Source organism: Homalodisca vitripennis, chromosome 2 (assembly GCF_021130785.1).
Source record: "Homalodisca vitripennis isolate AUS2020 chromosome 2, UT_GWSS_2.1, whole genome shotgun sequence".
In the NCBI taxonomy this organism is placed as follows: domain Eukaryota; kingdom Metazoa; phylum Arthropoda; class Insecta; order Hemiptera; family Cicadellidae; genus Homalodisca; species Homalodisca vitripennis.
Window position 1 is genome coordinate 61,309,996 of NC_060208.1, and position 18,614 is coordinate 61,328,609.

Here is an 18,614-nt window from a genome sequence, read left to right on the forward strand (position 1 = left end):
ATATATATATATATATATATATATATATAACATTTTTCACGTGTTAGGAAAAGCGAACCTTTGTTTTTTTCTAATTTACGCAAAGTATTAAATAAATTGTGATACTTACTTTTGAATAATTTCTATTACGATATTTCACAACAGTTTTGGTATTCGATTTCATTATTCAATCCTAACAGTTTTGTACGTCTTAAGTACCTTAAATTTTCAATATAAATGTACATGTCATGTAGGTAGCCTTTTTAACCGATAGTGCGTTTTTTAAACAAATTTATTTTTGCCTATATCAGGATTTCTGACTGCAGATTTAAACCTATATGACAACATTTTAAAGGTTTCTCTAAATATATTCAACTACTTTAACTCCCAAAGTTTTTAAAGTTTACTTTAATGGACTGTTTTAAGATCATACAAAAATTACATAATTAGGTAAAAAGCTGAATTTGTTGAAATGTTCAATTAAATTACGTTGAACCTCACAATTTTAAATATCCATTCAATAAATTAAAATAAAAGTCAATGCAGGCATTTTATTGTGCTTTAAAAATACAGAATTATTTAATAAATAGGATAATTTAAGACTAATCTTAATTTGCCCTTTAATAATTTAAGTTAATAATTGTGTACTTTTAAAGCATAATAAAACGCCTACATAATAATGACCACTGTTTGCAGTACGTTTGTGTAAAAGATCTGCACTACTTACTTGAAGGCGTACAAATTCATTCAAACATCTCATTTTGATGTGCCAAACTGAAATCGGGTAAGAAACCGATGGTGTTAATGCAAAAACCTCTTAGTTGAAAGTGGTACATTAGAACCGCAAGACAATCTTTAGCATTGAGGCCTCTGTATTGTCTGCTGTTTTAGCTTAAAGACCCTCTGGAACTGAGGTCAGTCATTTCTCCATGGTCTTATGGCGATATTTTAAACATATTTTACTAACATACACCCTGAAGCAATATGTTAACAAATATAGTATCTGTGATTTGAAATCACTTTCGTGAAGTGAGGTTTATGCAAACCAAATGGTACCTAAAATACACCACTTCCCTCAATTTTTATTAAGTTATCCTTGCCTTATTGGTAACTATTTTCAATTCTCACTATCAATAATATAAGAATGGATCATGAAATGAATGTCAATATTGAAATGTCAAAGTTAATTCAGCCTGTTGAGCAATCAATAATCTATTATCTCCCTTTCCTGGTTTCCAAGTACAGCGATTAGATACAGTCACACTATTCTATCTCGATTACATTATTTGTAACGCAATTAATTAATACAGGTGTGTTTTAATAACGGCTTCAATACATAGAGTATTGATTGTATTGTTTTTTTAAGGATGTGATCGTTTACATAAACAAATTCAGATGATATCTTTTAAACATAAATTTAGGCTCTTATTGTATTAAATAAAACACAATTTTTAAAATTGTGTTTTACTATTTCAAAATAAAAGTGTTAGTAATAAATTAAAAACTAAACATGATAGTAAATAGGCAAATTAATTATCGAATAAATAAGAGTACAAAAACAAGTGCTCGAGTTATTTAATTTTTATTTTAAAGGATAATTTATCAGTTTCTTGTCATCGCAGGTGTACTGTAAGAAAGAGTCTTGTGGTCTAACTTTGCCTGTGTAACGAACTGTTTATTTCCTTTCACAGAGAAATAAAATAAATTGATTATACATTTTTTAGATTAGAAAAAAATAAAAATAAATATTTTGAAGATTGAATTTTACGAGAAGTCTAATTCAAGTAAAAATCGACTACTCACTTCGGAAATATTCGTCTGGAACTATTACCAGGTTAATATGTAACGTGACGAATTAAAAGTAAAACACACTTATACAAGTTATCATGTATATACATTATACTGAATATCAAATAAGCAACAATAAATACTTTTAAGAAAAAATGCATCTGGAACTATTTGCATGCACGTCAATGAGACTATGATCTATTTATACAGTAGATAACAACAGTATAGATAATCATAATACAACATACAATTATGTAGAGAATATAATCTAAATTGGTTAAATAGTTGTGGAATAATACAATAATTTAATTAAGATGCAACTTTAGACATGAGACAATAAATGAAATTGAACTGTTAAAAATAACACATATACTAAAATCTGTTAAACCTACGTTGATTTGAACAGGTTAATCTTTTAGAGACAACCAACTATCAAGTAAAAAATATTACATCACAAGCTTGTAAAAACACAAATTTCTATTTCTCAACAATGCTAAAGCATAGTTTTGTTGGTGTTATATAGTTATTATTAAATCCAACTGTTTAAAAAAGAAACTATGCGTTTACTGCAAAACAATAATTCATTTTTGTGACGTAAAAGTGTTCAATTGTTTTTGTTTTATACAAATGACGGGCTTTATATCACTCATGTTTATGTCAATATAATTATATGATTATGCTTTAGAAATCATAAATATTTTTATTTATCATATTTATAATAGAATAATTCGCGCTAATTTTAAATGAAAATTAGGGGTTTCTACGTGTTTGGTTTGAGTATGATTTAATACTTGGACTGTGTCTAATTAATCTCCAGCAAGTTCATATTTTTAATATAGGATTTGGAGAAGTGATAGGCAATCAATTTTTACCAAATATTTACTGCAAACACTTATTAAGTGACAGAGTTTGTATTGCCGACAATGGAGCTTATACTTAAAATACCTTTAAGGAATTTACCAAACAGTCTATGTTAAAAGCCTTCTGATAGGGGAAGTTAATCTTCATCACACACTCCAATAAACAACTAAAAACCAACTCCTATATATAGTTTATTATTTAGAATGTCACGATTTGTATCTTTAATAATCTGCACTGGAAACTAATATTTAAATGTTGTTGTTTTTTCTTTAATATTGATTATAACAAGTTATAAATAATAAATCCATACAGTATTTTAATTAAATAATTCCTGTGTAAAATTCTAAAGCTCTCTTCATATTTTTTTGGTATTGTTGCTAAAATCTGAAGTTGTTATTAAACCAAAAATGCATGGCATTTGTAAAAAGCATTGGTTAACACATATAACCAAATGTTTGATATAAAAGCGTACGTAATCATTGAGTATACATTTTAAAACACAGAAGACATATTTAATCCGTAAACATAGGGTGATAGCATCATTTTTGTTTTGCGCAGATTTAAAAGATTTGCTTTTACAAGGGTTTCTGGGAACTCCTGGGATATATTCAGACCAACTAAATGGTATTTTATCAAACCGACAAAGTGTCTGTTGGTTTAGTGCGCGATGGACGATAGGAAAAAGTCTATTTGGACCGATATTAACACCATATTTTTGAATACGTGAAAGCCAGCTTAGTTAACGATCTTCCTAAAATTAGAATCTGCCAATTACAATGAATAAATAATTTTTAAATAAGTATCTATCACGGTATGTTGTGGTATACATATATTTATATATTTGGAATATAATACCCCATTGTTAACAATAGTACAATAATACAGTGATACATAATACTGTACATACAATACAAGGAGAATGTACAGTAAAACAAAAATGAATATGAAAAAATCACAGCCTAACGCCACATTACAAAATCGATCGAAAACGCAGCCGCCGAATAATATAAATTATTCCTGAAAAATCATTTCATCCTGTATAGAACAAATTTTGCTCCAGAGAGTTGGCGACCAAGTGAAGACAGATAAAGCGTTTGGCTAGGGCTCTGCGACAAAGTATTTTAACTAGGATTTGTTATATTATTAGTTTAAGGGCTAACTCTTTTAAATAGGCGTTATAAATATATATTGAGGCCAATGTTAGTCTCTTACAATTTTGAAATACAATTCGACAAGTATATGTATGTGTTATATCTCCTCAATAGTCTCGCAGCTTGATTTTGAAGAGTAAACACTGTATTTAGCTGAGTTTGTGAACGAGATCCAAAACGAAATATCAGAATTTTAAATGCGGATTAGTTGTGGAACAATAAATACTCTTACAATGAACCTAAAATAATATTTAGCAGTTTCTTACATGATAGAGGTACTTGAGGAGAGTAGACAGCGCAAATATGATGTCAATATGGTGCCGTTTAGTCGTTTATCAATAGTTATTTCTAAATATCTAAAACTGAAGATTTGTTTCGGAAGGAAATTACATTCTAGATGTCAGTTTTTGTACAATTCTAAAAGTTTGTTTTTGTTTGAGTTAATATGTCAAATACTTGGCGATTTTAAACTGAAAAGATCTGAATTGGACATTGCAGTTTTTTTTTTCAAATGATGTGTATATTGTTATTTTTCTCCTCATAACGACATTTTTTCACACAATCATTTTTGCTAGGTCATGAATGGATGGATGCATTGAATATTGTGATATGGTTTGTTACACTAATATTCTCTACATACAGTATGTATTTTCAAGGAGCACTTTTATAGTATATAGGTTGGTAAATTAAATATATTTAACGAATAGATGAAACAGTTCAATACATTATTATATAACACTGTTAGAAAGAATCTTTTGCAAATTTGACTAACTAATGTTTGAATATTAACTAACACAGCTAATATTCAAATACAATTTTACCCTAAGTAGAATCTTATCTTTCAAGTTACAATAGTTGTTTTTATTCAGGACCTTTGTTTTAATGGTCATCATGACCAACAAGTAAGGTTTGATTTCTTCAAATTTAAAAACTTAATTGTTAGTTCCCTACTCTATCTCTCAATTTGAGTTTTCAACTAGTCTTTTAGATGTTTCTTTTTTATTGGAAAACGTAGGGCTTTCATTCATTGATTATGACTCCTGTTTCTTGAATTTTTTATTTAATACTTAAAACAGACCAATGACGATTGGGGTTCAATAAACGGTAAGCCATTACAGTCAGTACATTCAATCAACAACTAAGTTGTCGTACTTACATCTAGATGTGATGGTTTCTTTTAAATTTCTCCTTGTGCTTCGTCCTGGGTACGCAGTCAACGTGTACTAAACGCTGCTTATTATTACAAAGTACGAACTATTTTTCGTTTGGTTAATCTTCTACGGATTCTCAAGTAACAAAACATTTGAAGAGTTAAATTATAACAATGGTGTGTAGAACAATAACAATGACTGAAAGTAGAGAACTTAAAACACACTAAAATGACGCTTCCCCAGTTATGATTACGAATGCTGTATGTTCGTCAGAAGCAATGCCCAGCTGTTGGTAAAACTCGGTGATTGTCCCTCGTGTTAGACAAAGAGAGAGACAATCTCCTGCTTTACCTCAATACACATAATCACCAATTAAGAAGGTAGCGCCGATGGCCGAGCGGTCTATGACGTCGGACTTTGGGTCCGACTTAGAGGTAGCGCAGGTTCAAATTCTGCCTGTGACCGTTGAACTTTTTATCACAACCTCCAAACTTGTACTGTATCGACTCTCCTCCTTATTCAGTTTGATAGAATCCTCGCACAGGTCAGTGGTCCATGAAGACGGACAGAATAAGGCTTAGAAAGGGATTGGTCTCTCCATTTTTGTAAAAAAGTCATATTAATATAAAATAATGTGTCATGATTTATAAAAGGCTCCAGAATACGATTGGTTAAGAATTACTTCAAAGTTCATCTAAATCAATATTTTGGTTCAAAACCTTTTTGGAATTGAAATGTATTAATTTGTATATAACTCTCGTATATGTGTATATAATCTGATTATGTTATAAAACTGAACTAGGTATATAATAAATGCAATATATTATTTTTATAATATTATTAGACAAATAGGGGAAATTCTGACAGATAAAAAAACAGGTGCACTCAGTCCAGTCAGACTAGTATTTTAATATGTTTTGTTAAACCTATTGTTTTCAACCAGTTAACTATTGAAATATATATCTTGTATCTATACAGAAACGTGCTGCAGATATGCTATACGCCAATACGCTGCATTCAAGTTAAAAGAAGGTCATTGCAAGGTCATAAAGATTGTAATGCTTTATGTTTGTCAGTCACTACCCCAAGCACTTGCTAACCTCCATCCATACTGATTTACAACATAGTCAAACGATTTATCAATTTACCAATCAACACACTTGTTGGTCTTTTTTGATAAGGTTACAAATTAATTACATGTTATGATGTTATTTTACACAAAAATGGTGTACGTCAGATGAAAAAACCCATTTTAATGGAAATCATTTTTATCATACAAACTGTTGTATAATACTGAGAAACCTAGTGTTTACCAACCACTGTGTTTTTTCCAAAGACGTGCAAAATCCTTCTTACAAAAACGTAGGCCGAAAGCAATACAGAATAAGATGTTGAAAGTGTTGTATTAGATATATTAGTTTAGTGTAGTGAAATTAGTTTTCTTCTGGGAGCACTAATATTAATCGATAATTTAAATAATTATAGTTTTTTGTTATTAATTATTATTATGTATGACTAATGATAATTATGATTATTTTTCACATAAAAATTCTGAAAATTCAAATAACAAACAAAATATCTTTATGAACATAAACTAGCGACTGATCCAGTATTGTGGCTAAACAAACAATAACAACAAAATAAAATAAATAAAATAAAATAGCATATTTTAATTAGAGTCCATTATAATCTTAATGAAGAAGATAATACAGTTCTCTGAATCGTTGTGGGTATATCAAAAAGATAAATTTCCTAAAGTTCAGTTATAATTAAGGTTTAATTAATAGTAAACTAACACTTGAACTAAGAATTGTAAAATTAAACTGTTAAAACAAATGTCATAGTTGTTTGATTTTGTACGTTAGTGGTTTAAACGCCTTATATCTACTAATGAAAATAGCTATTTTATTTGCAAAACACAAATTTATTACTTTGTATTATGTTTATATCCTTTATTAATTTATCGAAATAATGTTGTCCAAGATAGGTAAATAGTTAATTAAATAAAATCCTATTAACTTTAGCTTATAATATTGATTTGACTCTCTGTTGCCCCTGTTATAGTAAAACAAATTTTAACAATAAAAATGTTAATTTGCCAATAATTTTACTGAAACATATGAAAGGTGATGACGATAGACAGCCTTAGAATTAATTATACAAATAAATTTTATTTGAACGATTTTAATATTGCCATTGCTTGTTTTGAATGTTCCTCCCTAACACTCAATACGGTTTGCAACCTTGAATTAACAATAGTAGAAGCCATAATATAAGCTTTGCTATAACTATAGGATACAGAAGAGTCTTAAAAACAAAATTTCTCACCAGTTAATCTTAACTTTGTTGATAAAATGAAGAATTGTTTCCGCTATAGTTTGTTATCCAAGTGATACTGATAAAAATGGTAAATAGGATTACAACTTTTTTTAAGGAGAGGCCGATTCCCGTTTAAGCCTCATTCTTTCCGCCCTCATGGGCCACTGGTCTTTGCGAGGATTTTATCAAACAGAATAAAGGGGAGTGTCAATACAGTTCAAGGTCGATGGTCTGAGTGCTTCGGCCACAGACAGGATTTGAACATGCGCTATCCCTAACCCTGACCCAAAGTCCAACGTCTTAGACCGCTCAGCATCGGCACTCCAAAACTCGTTTATCTGTCAGTCCCGATTAGAGGGAGTTATTGAAGAAGCTTTAATATCGGCTGCTAAAGTCGTACTTTAATGTTTTATATAAACACATAGTATACATTTACAATAACAGAATAATACTAGCATCACTGCAAACAATAAATAACTTACGCACGCAAAAACTAAAACTACCATTCAATCAAATAAAGGGATGATGTTTACTTTAGCCACGTCACCTCAAACGATCTAAACTTCTAATACTTTCTTAAAATATTTTACTTTTATTTTCAGCAAGAATATTTAGACGTAAAATTATTAACGTCTTTGAGTTTTAGGTTATATCTCAATTAGGCCATCGATATAGGGGACCGGGAGGAATCGGGGTTTCCTAGAAAGGGGTATGGATAACAAACTAGGGAGGGATAGGTATAAAAGGACGGGATAATAGGGTTATCAACACTCACGCGATAATTTGAGCTGGACGAATACGTCTGCCAACTGTATTTGAAAGTAATTTAAAAGTGTTCTGTTATATTTTCTGTTTTTCATCATTTATCCACTATTTCTACCTACTTAGTGAACGTTTTTCTTTTTTATTTCGGCCCTGTAACGTCTTTGGGCATCTCGGTCTTAATTTTCCCCATTGGTTAGATTTTGTTGCCCATTCGTTTAAAGAAATATGCGTTGTTTTTCTCTGTTTTGATACTTGTAAGTGACGATTTTCTGCATATTTAATGTAAAAGTTGTGTATACTACAATCATTGTGTCAGAAAAGACGTTGTTTCCTTTTGCTTCGTAATGGGACTTTATTTTGAAATTTCTTTTGCACTTTTACAGAAGTGGCCATTATCGGCCACTGCCCTGCTACGTAGATATATGGTTAGATGAGTTAGTAATATTTTTAGCTCTGAAGCATTAGTGATCAACCTTTTGGACTTTTACATTTACTATATTGGTGCTGCCATAGCCCGCGCTGATGGCTGGAAGCTTTACTGTCAACCCGTTTAACTAGTAGTTCCTTTAAACAGATGTTTTTTTAATTTTTTCCCTTGCAACATTTAAAACAGCACAATACCTGCTTGTTTTCATTTATGCAGAGAATCGGCTGCGAAATATCTCCAGATGTAAACTTGTTTTAACATGAAGCTCCTTACCTTCAAAGTGCCTGCCGCGGAGTCGAGTAATATAGAGGCACCTAGTGATATCTGTTGCATAAACTGTTGTTTCTTCATCAAAGTATCTTATTGTTATTGCACTAAATAGTCTATTCTTGTTGTGTAATTTATGACTTGTAACCGTACTTTTCATAGTTTACTTTAATGTTGTCATTTTCTTAATTCTGCTTCAAAACTGTGATACTTACACGAGATCTTTTTTCGTTTTTACTTTTTTTGGTTCTGCATATTACACATACACATATTATATTTATATTTTTCACGTCTGTTTTGTACAAAATGATGGTGTTTTGTTTTCTAGTTTGTAAGACATTCACCCTATTAATGTGAACTAGTGGTGCTATTTTGTAATTTTTTCTTTTTTTTCTTATTTTAAAGTGGTATATCGTTGGAAATAAAATAAATAAACATTTGATGGAATTCCGTTGTTTTTAATTTTGCTTTTTTTTCTTAACCCTTTGACTGATACGCAACGATATATCGTTGTGAGTGAATTTACCGAAAAGTGATACACAACGATATATCGTTGTTGGATTACATACAAATTGATATGTAATTTGTATGTAATCTGAAGAGGGCTGAGTTCATGAAAGAATTGATAGAAGATCTTTCTTCGGAATGGCTTGCAAGTAAGCAAATCCCGCAAAATCTCCGGGGTGGTGGTGATGGTCCATCAGTTGGTTTCGGACTCAGGAAATTACCCGAGAAGAAGTAAAAAAAAGTAAAGTAAAGTAAAGAATGTCTTATTTTACCAGGCGAAGTTAGGGCTAAGAAGCCCTCTCTAACACTTAACCTGGGGACCAACGGCTAAGAAGGAAAAACTGTGCCGAACCTGTTCAGGTGACAATCATCCTGAAGGAAAGAAGCGGAGGTCTCGGACAGTGTGTGTGGTCTTGGTGTACATGCTGAATGCCTCGGCAAGCATGTTTGCCATTGAAACTATAAAAACTAAAAAACTGTAAATATTGTAAATAATAACTTTTTTATTAGTTTTGTGTTTTGACAATAAAGTGTATTTTTAAGACAGGATTCACAAACAAATTTAATTAATATAGAACATTCAATGTGTTTGACTCCAGATTTCCAAACAGATTGCCTCAAATTCACGTAAGTAAATTTTTATTATTTTACCAATAAGTCATGCATTTTTTAACTTATATGCTTCAAATTTTCTGGATTTGTTGACAATAATACGTACTTTTTGAATAAATTACTGTCAATAAGAAATTTCAAAAAATTATTTTAGTTTACTACTGACAAAGTAAGAAAATTTTTTTTAATAAATAAAAAAAATATTTTAAAGTAAGTTTTTTGGCTTTTTTATATTTTTTCCTAATAGGCCATTTAAATGTCTAAAGAACAAAACAAGTTTCTATTATATTACATAATAAAGCTACAAATTATCTAGTAAAACACTACAAAAAAGCTAATTTTAGCCCATCAATTAAGGGATAACCCTGTTAAAAATAAAAAATTGTTGATCAGTCAAAGGGTTAAAAAACAAATATTATAAAGTAGTTAAACATTTACCCACTATAAAAATAACTATTTTCATAATTTATTGTTTTTACAATCACATTAAATATATATTATGATTATTAAATTATACCTTAAAAAGAAATTATCAGAAAATGGGCAAGGAAGCCTGTGCGTGATAACCAACTTGTTTGTAAGATGTCCTTCAGAATGATACAGATTAAAGAATTGATTTTTTATTAAAACATTAAAACTAATCCCATGAACGACCGGAGCAGATGTTGAGTTAGGTTTTCTTAGCTGATTAGGTTTTCTGTGTAGTGAAATCTGTGAAATACAAAGAACGGAGCCATTTGAGAAATGTGTCAAAAATGACTTTCACGGTATAGATAAAGTACACCAAGTCTCGCGTACTGTCTTCGCTAAGCATGCACACAACATTTAAAGGCATGACTCCTGTCATTCTCGAGATGTCTCGCGGAGAAATAGTCAAACATGCGTCAAACAGATAAGAAATGTTTACATATCCCGGAGAAAACAAGATATTTCGTCAGCCTACTAAGTGCTTCAATGACGTTCAGCCAAACTACATGGTTGGAAATGCACCATCAGATAATTCATTCTTGTCTATGTACGTAGAAATGAAGTTTCTTGCAAAACATAAATTTACTTGCAAGCCTGTAGATCATTTTTATCAAGATACCTTGCCACATGATTCATTCAAATATTCATTAATAGCCTTTAAAAGTCTTGGTGAACTAGTCAGGTTACTACAACGCAAAAGTGCGCTCAAATAATAGCCATCGAAATTTAACATTCACTTTCACTCTGTTATTATTTTTCTTTTTACTGTATAAATAATGTACATGTAATAATATGTCACACTAAAATCTCATATGTTTATACTCAGACTTTTTAAAACCCTATGTATTCTGCTATTTCATCCTTGCCATAATGGTTATCCGTAAGACCAGCGTAAATAATTGCTAAGGCTTAACCAAATCCCATGGATTGACATTCACCATCATCGAATTAGTGTTGCTAATATATAAATGAAGGTTTATGCTAAATTTAAAATGCACAGATTGGTTCGTTTTTGAGATATTGTGCAGACAGACATAGAAATGACATTTTTTGCAGCCCCACGAGTTTTTGCAACCCTCCTTCGCTGACACTCAGCCACTAATACAGTCAGCAGTACGTAATTTTTGTTTCTTCCTGTAATTACTGCTCAAAATATATAGTTCGATTCTTCACGTATGGGTAAAATTTATTAACATAGATATTGTCCATGTCTACTTGTTCATAGTTCAAAGGTCTAACTAGGATCTGCAAGTGCTGACTTTGAACGATGACGAACCATTAGTTAAAAATTACATATTTATGCAAGAGGTTCAGTTGATTCAGAAGGAGTCGCTGTGATGGTTTCTTCGCCAGGGCTAATAAACATGTAAACGAAGTGGGCGTAAGAATGGTTGAGTGCCGGCAGATGAAGACATCAGCTGTTAACTCACCCCCCCCCCTCACCTACTAGCAGTGTCAGACACCTCCATAACATTGTTAAAACAGCCGGTCGAGAGTGTGAACATCATTTCCGGCTGTGGAACTCAAATAGCAACAACCATTAGAGGTGCTGGAGATAATTACTTCTGCTACTGTCTGAAGGATGCCCGGAGAGTCTCTTGCATCTTGTAAAATAGCCTTCTTCTAAAATGTCTTTAAAACTATGAATTCTTTCAGTACAGTGAAAATGTTTGACATATTTACACATATTGTGGTAAAATGGAGGAAACTTCTAATGTTATAATTTCAGACCAATAAGCTCTTTACCCTCATTTTTAAAAGTTACTTAATCCTTTATATGACTGCTTTTTATAATTGACCCATTGCATACATCTTTCGATAAGGTAACACAGCAAGAATACTTTGTTAGATCTGAATTTGCTACACATGAAAAGCGTCCGTTAAGATCTTACGTTTTTAAAAAGTTTACATTATTTACTTTGATCCTCCTTTGTGAACATGTTTTGAGCATAAATTTTCTTTTCGTGAACATTGCCTTCATCTACTACTTCTATAAAACGTATTAATTTCCGCTAACAGTCAGTACGTTTTAAAAAGAGAGGTGTGTCATTTTTATGGCTATTTAAATAATTAACTAGACTATAATAAGTATAAATATATAGAAGCACCCAATGAATATTACGATTAACTATACTTCTTCCTGATCAAATTGTTTTAACCAGACTAAACTACAGATAAAAAAAGTGTTATAGTCCGCGGAACTATTACAAAATCATTAACCTAAATAGAATCAAGACAGTTCAATAAGAACTTTTTTCTAAAAACTGATCTCGTACTCTTTTATTATAAAACCACTTCAATAGATACGATATGAATATTTTTGGGGTGATTCAATACATTTCTTTCATGTGGTCTCTGCTATTTAACATTGCTTGTGTAGAATGCTGGATGCAGTAGAATATTGCAAAGGCCCTCCATTAGGATCAACACAGTCTGAGATGGTAATCCGCTCAGCAACGCCAGTAAAGTCCATAAAGTGAGTGCCCTATGCAGTAGTCCGTGTACAGAGGAATGTGCCGCAGTCGCGCAGGTGTACCATCCATACATCATCGAGCCAATAATATTTTGTCTGCTAAGCGCTGGCTAGATGAAGCGGTCATTGGTGGCTGTGTAAATCAAGGGATCAGCCAGCGGGGGGCTAAACAGGCGAGAGCCACAGCACGGACAGGAATGTCTCCATCGCTCCGTGGCTGGAACTGCGGTGTTCTCCGGTAACGGAATACGGCCAATTTTGGTTTTGGACGGACTACCTTGAGTTGTTTCGATTCAATAGAGTAGCCTTATTGAATCGACTGTCACTCGAATCACATAAATAATAGGAAAAAATCTATTTAAAAGAATTCAGTAGTATATTTTCTAAACGAGGGTAAAATATCAACCCTCGTTGTGTTTACAATTTCGCGTTTCAAAATGTTTTACGTCTAACATGTTAACAATGTTCATGTTAATTACGCGCAAGTTTGATCAAATTCACCTTAAAGCACTAAACATTATTAAAAATAAGGGTAGATGACCTATACAGCATAAGATTTACAAATTTCCACAATTTTAGGTCTAATGGGTTAACAAGTATTTCTTTCAGAAATAAAATGTCTGCTTAGAATCAATAGGTGTGTAAGGAGTACTTATTATTTATTACTGTTACAAAATAAATATGCTTATTGAAATTGTATATGATCTAGTAATTATAAATGTCGTATATACTCAAATAATGCAATATTTCTATAATATTGGTGGGCAAGAATTTGTAACGCAAGAAAATAGTGAGGTGACTTTGCATGTGGCTGTTTTCTTTTTGTGTTTGAATATTACTGTCACCACAATGCATATTATGGAAATTGGTAGTGTAAGGGCTTATACTTTTATAGAAACATCCAATGCGCCTTTTTAACAGTTAAAAGTTTTCTACAGCCTCAGAAAAATAACAAGAAACAGTCAATACTAACCTGCACTGTATAGCACTTCAAATAACTTAAAAACACTTATATAGAATCAACGTCAACAAAATATAAAATTAAAAATTAGTTTTAAACTCTTTAAATCAACGAAAGCTTTAAAATATGGTTGTAAATGTCGTTAAAAGAGTTAGAGTAAATCAATAAAACTTATCGTCTCATTTCCTCAATTAGGATTTTAATAGAGTCTATGAAACGCTTTTTTAATTAGTGTCCTAAACGTTTTAAATCGTTGCAGTATTTTACTAAGTAAACAATTTGGTATTCTTGAGGTATTTTATTTCATTAATCTATTGGTTAAATTATGGTTATTTATAAAACTTTCGAGTAGGTAGCCTACCGTGCTCTGGTGTAGAAGCTGAAAGTCTGGATCTTTAAAATAAATTATTCATATGTTCTTGACTGGATGGATGGCAATGTTTATGTGGAGAGAATTAATATTAATTTGAGGATAATTTTGCTAAAGAAAGTTGAAGGCTTTACACAATTCTTTAAAGTCCAACTCCCTATTATTTTCATTCCTCAACAACCCAACCCTTTCACTAGCCGACCTCCTATTTACATAACGTATAATTGTCATGCTTGGGTACCATCTAGTTCTATCCTGACCAAATTTCCTTTGACTAAGGGTCGACTTGATGATGCCTCCCGACCGCTAAGACAAGCGACCCCTGCTGAGGCTGGATTCGTTCCGTCCAAGATTTCTATTAACCTCACACCTCTGCCGGCACTCCATTACCGGGCGGCCGCCGCGCCGTGAGCCCAGGCAGGCAGCCCGTCCCGCCAGAGGCCCGGCTCGCACAACTTAATCAATTTGGAAGTCTCTGGCTCATCAGGCGAACACCTCGTTATGTGCCTCGCAGAAGATCCGGCAACATTTATGCCTGTCTCGGCCCAGCTGAGTTTCCAAGTATCTCGTAATATTATTTTTAGTAGAAGTGAAATTCCTAAGAAGATTTGTGGACATGGTAGAATCCATTAATGAAATTGAATACCGTATGTTATATTACACGATGCCTTCATTTCGTCCTTAAAATTTTTTCAAATTTTTCAGTCTTATTAGTACATTTTGCATGAATATTTTATTATTATTGCTTATGGTAACTTGAATCATCCATTCAAGTTCACAAATTGCATCTTTCAGGTTGCCACCGATATATGCTTCTGTATGATGTACAGTAGATTAACAATTTGGATGAGATGAGAATAAATGTTAAAATTGGTCTAGCAACATGAAGGAATGCTAAAAATTTGTAATCAGTTCTTAAACAATTCCCTGGATTTAATTCGTAATTTTAGGTTATTTAAAAAGTTAATATTTGTGTGATCTTGTAGTACACTCACACAACGATCTCTTTTAGACCTTTTATATTCACCTCAAGTATCATATACTTTTATATTCATAAAAGCAGAATACGTTATTTCTGTCCACTCGATTCCAAGATCCAGAAAGTCCAAAGTGTGAAATTTTCATGAGGTAAAAAAGGTCTGTGAGTCATTCGCAGAAGTTTACAATATACTTGTTTGTTGACAAGGTAGGCGTACGCCACACCACGAGTCCCGTAACAGGCTTCGTTGAGTGCCAATGCAAAATTTCATGTCTATAGGTAATATTATTATTGACAGATAGAACGACATACACAAGCACTACAAATAAATTGTTGCGTCTCCTGACAAACAAAAAGAATTGTGTCAGACTACTAGCTTATATGCTTCAACGACACTCAGACAAATTCCATTGTTGGACTTCCAACATCATAGAACTTATCCCTGTCTATGAAGAAATAAAGTTTCATATACGGCTTCAAGCCTACAGTTGAAATCTTTCTCGATATATCTTGCCACCTAATACATTTATATTTGTGTTCATTAAATTGGGTTTCATACCAGTGTTGGAATAATAAAAGTTATGGTGAGGTAGCCAGGATATAACGCAAGTAGGCCTACGCTAAAATCAAATCATATCACCGATTTTTCTGTTGCCATAAAACTATGTTGGATATGTTGGGATAATTAGGCTACATGTGTTAATAAGTCACATGTTTAAATCTTTTATGAATACTGAGTTTTTTACACATTTGTTTATCCTGCCTGATATTTCCTCGTTACCATAACGGTTACCCATAAGACCAACGTAATCATATTCGCTAACGCTCAGTCAAATATCATGCACTGACTGACATGCACTATAGTCGAAATTAGTGTTCCTTATATGGAAATGAGTATTCTTACACAATTTCAAGGCTATAAGTTAGTTAGTCTTAGAGATATTGTGTGGACATACAGACAGACGTAAATGATAGTTTTCCAATCACACTAGTGGTAGGCTACCCTGCAGCCTATATCTGTATATTCAAAGGATAATTTTTAATACGAATGTTTAAAACGGGTCTTTTGTGAATCGGATTTCGACGCAGTTATTAATACTAACAACACAATATCAGAAGGCAAACAAATGTGCAGTTTTGATTATGCAGAACTTTTCGGAAACATATTTTTTATAACGGATAATGAAAAAATCATTAAAGAACAGTAAAGAAACAGTAATTTTTATTTAAGGCAGAATAAGTATGTTACAGAAATATGTAATATTGTAGTAAACTCTAACAATAAAAAAAATACCAAAAACTTCAAATTTAATCATTTTATGAGGTTATAACTCACAGCCGTAACTCAAAGAAAAGATTTAGCACGGTTGTACAATCTGCAGTCGCCGCATAGAACTAGCTGTGCTGCACTAAATGTCTGCTTCATAAACACTATTTTGATGCAAGGTCTATTTTGTATTTCTTAATAACTTACAATAACACTACATTACAAATACGTAGCGTTCTGCTCAGAATCATTTGCCTTGACGCGAACGTTTGAGTACCTTATCTCTAATATCATCATGTCCCAAAACTTATAATATTGCACTTTAGCACTCCTTTAGTTGGTAAAATAATTGTTGTTATCGTATTAACATGTAATGCCTTATTACATCCCAATTGTAATTAAGTAAGAACTGTTAGATATATTTAGAAAATATTATACTTATTATCCACCACATGCTTATTATCAGGAGGTATAGCGGTTGGCGGCTTTGGAGTGCGGTACTTGGGGCAATTGCATGCAAGTTGAATGAATGCGAGTGTGTGTCTTGCGATATTATTGTAAATTTGTATAAAGTTACATTAATTATTGATGATTGTTTTTATGTTAAGATTCATGTAATACATAATGTAAATAAATAGGCTAAATTTTAATTATAAATGAATACACATATATGTTAGTTTAATTTTTATGAGGTTAAGTGGTAGAGAGGACTTTATAGTCCTAACTTCGCCTCTAATAAAGACATTTTTTAATTTCATTTCATGCTATAATATATGGAGTATCTGTAAAAATATCAAAATTATAAAAAATAACCATAAGAAATAGTTTGTTATTGTAAATTTATGAAATTCTAAAATACGTTTTAAGATTATAAAAGTTATTTAATTTATGGGCTACATTTAATTCATTCATTTTTAAGCGAAATGATAGTTTCTTGATTCTGTTATATAATTTACTATTCTATAGTATTTCTTGATTCTGGAACAACTTACTATTAACAATAACACAGGGTATCACTGGGTTATCACATTTTTTTCAATAGGTAAACAAAAGTCCTGACTTAAAATTTGAGGATTCATGACATAATTAAGGTATGACTACAATAGCTAAATATTTAATGAGGGCTTATACATTATAGCTGATGGGTTTCATTTGCTCTAAGTACGAGTAGTAACATTTAAAAAGCAAGCATTTCTTTATATACATAATAAGGCAATCATGAGTTTTTATGTTATTAAACAGAATTAAACACCTGTTTTAAGGGGATTATTTTTACGCCAATAACATATCGATTAACTATACCAAAATGTTTTACAAAGGAAACGATCTAAAACCATTTAAAGTTTTTTATATCCTCTCAAGATATAGAACTCATACCCTCTTGGCTAGGAAACGTAGCCTCTACGCTACGTGAATGATGGCTTTTGTATAAAGTAAAATACAAACATGGCCACACTTTCAATAGTCGATTATAATTTATCATTTATTCATATTCAAAATACGTAGTTAAAGAATTCAATGTTTCTTTTAATAATTATTAAATATATAAGTAATATTTACATAATATTAAGCAGTATGTACCTCATATTAAATATAGTTAGATTTATGAAAGTTATATTTATGTTAGAACTAAGTTTGTATTTTACAAAGGGGTTACTATTAAGTTTTCTTATTGTCGAGTCTGAGTTTGTTATCCTGCCTGTCAGATAACAGTAAATAAGGATTCTTTGCAATTTGTTATTGAGTTATTTTCAATACAAGGCAGGGGAACAACACACTACGTGTTTCATAAAAGTTGGAAATAAAATAAAATAAAAAAAAAACAACAGGCTTCGCTGAGGTTGGGTGCAAGATTTCAAGTTTATAGTCGTTTCTCTCTTTTAGCTTGTGTTTTTAAAACATATTTAAAAAATGCCATATGATTGGACTCAGTATTTTTACTAGCATTTACATAAAATTGTAAAAAGTGACACTTTTATTCATAAAGTAAAAAGAAAATATAATAGAGAGGAGTCAACGTTAAAAGTTGGTGTTAATATTATTTACGTGACTGAATCTTACGTTGTATTACTTTCCTAGCTTACCAGATCTTTTATTTAAACACTGCTATACAATGTAATGTACTGAACGAAAGTGAATGTATCGTGTGGCAAGATATCTTGAAAAAGATTTAATCTGTTCGCTTTGCATTTTGCGTGAAAGTTCATTTCTAAACAAACCAAGATGAATTCTATGTTGGTGTACGTTCAACCATGGAATTAACCTGAGT

At 31.6% G+C, this 18,614-nt stretch overlaps 1 protein-coding gene across 1 annotated transcript in view; it reads left to right on the forward strand.

The window, feature by feature from the left end:
• Positions 1–5,319: 5,319 nt before the first annotated feature.
• Positions 5,320–18,614, forward strand: part of LOC124355651 (homeobox protein unc-4 homolog) — a 101,521-nt gene continuing 88,226 nt past the window's right edge. The window contains 1 exon segment of the mRNA XM_046806813.1: positions 5,320–5,474. Within this exon segment, the coding sequence (XP_046662769.1) occupies positions 5,320–5,474 (155 nt within the window).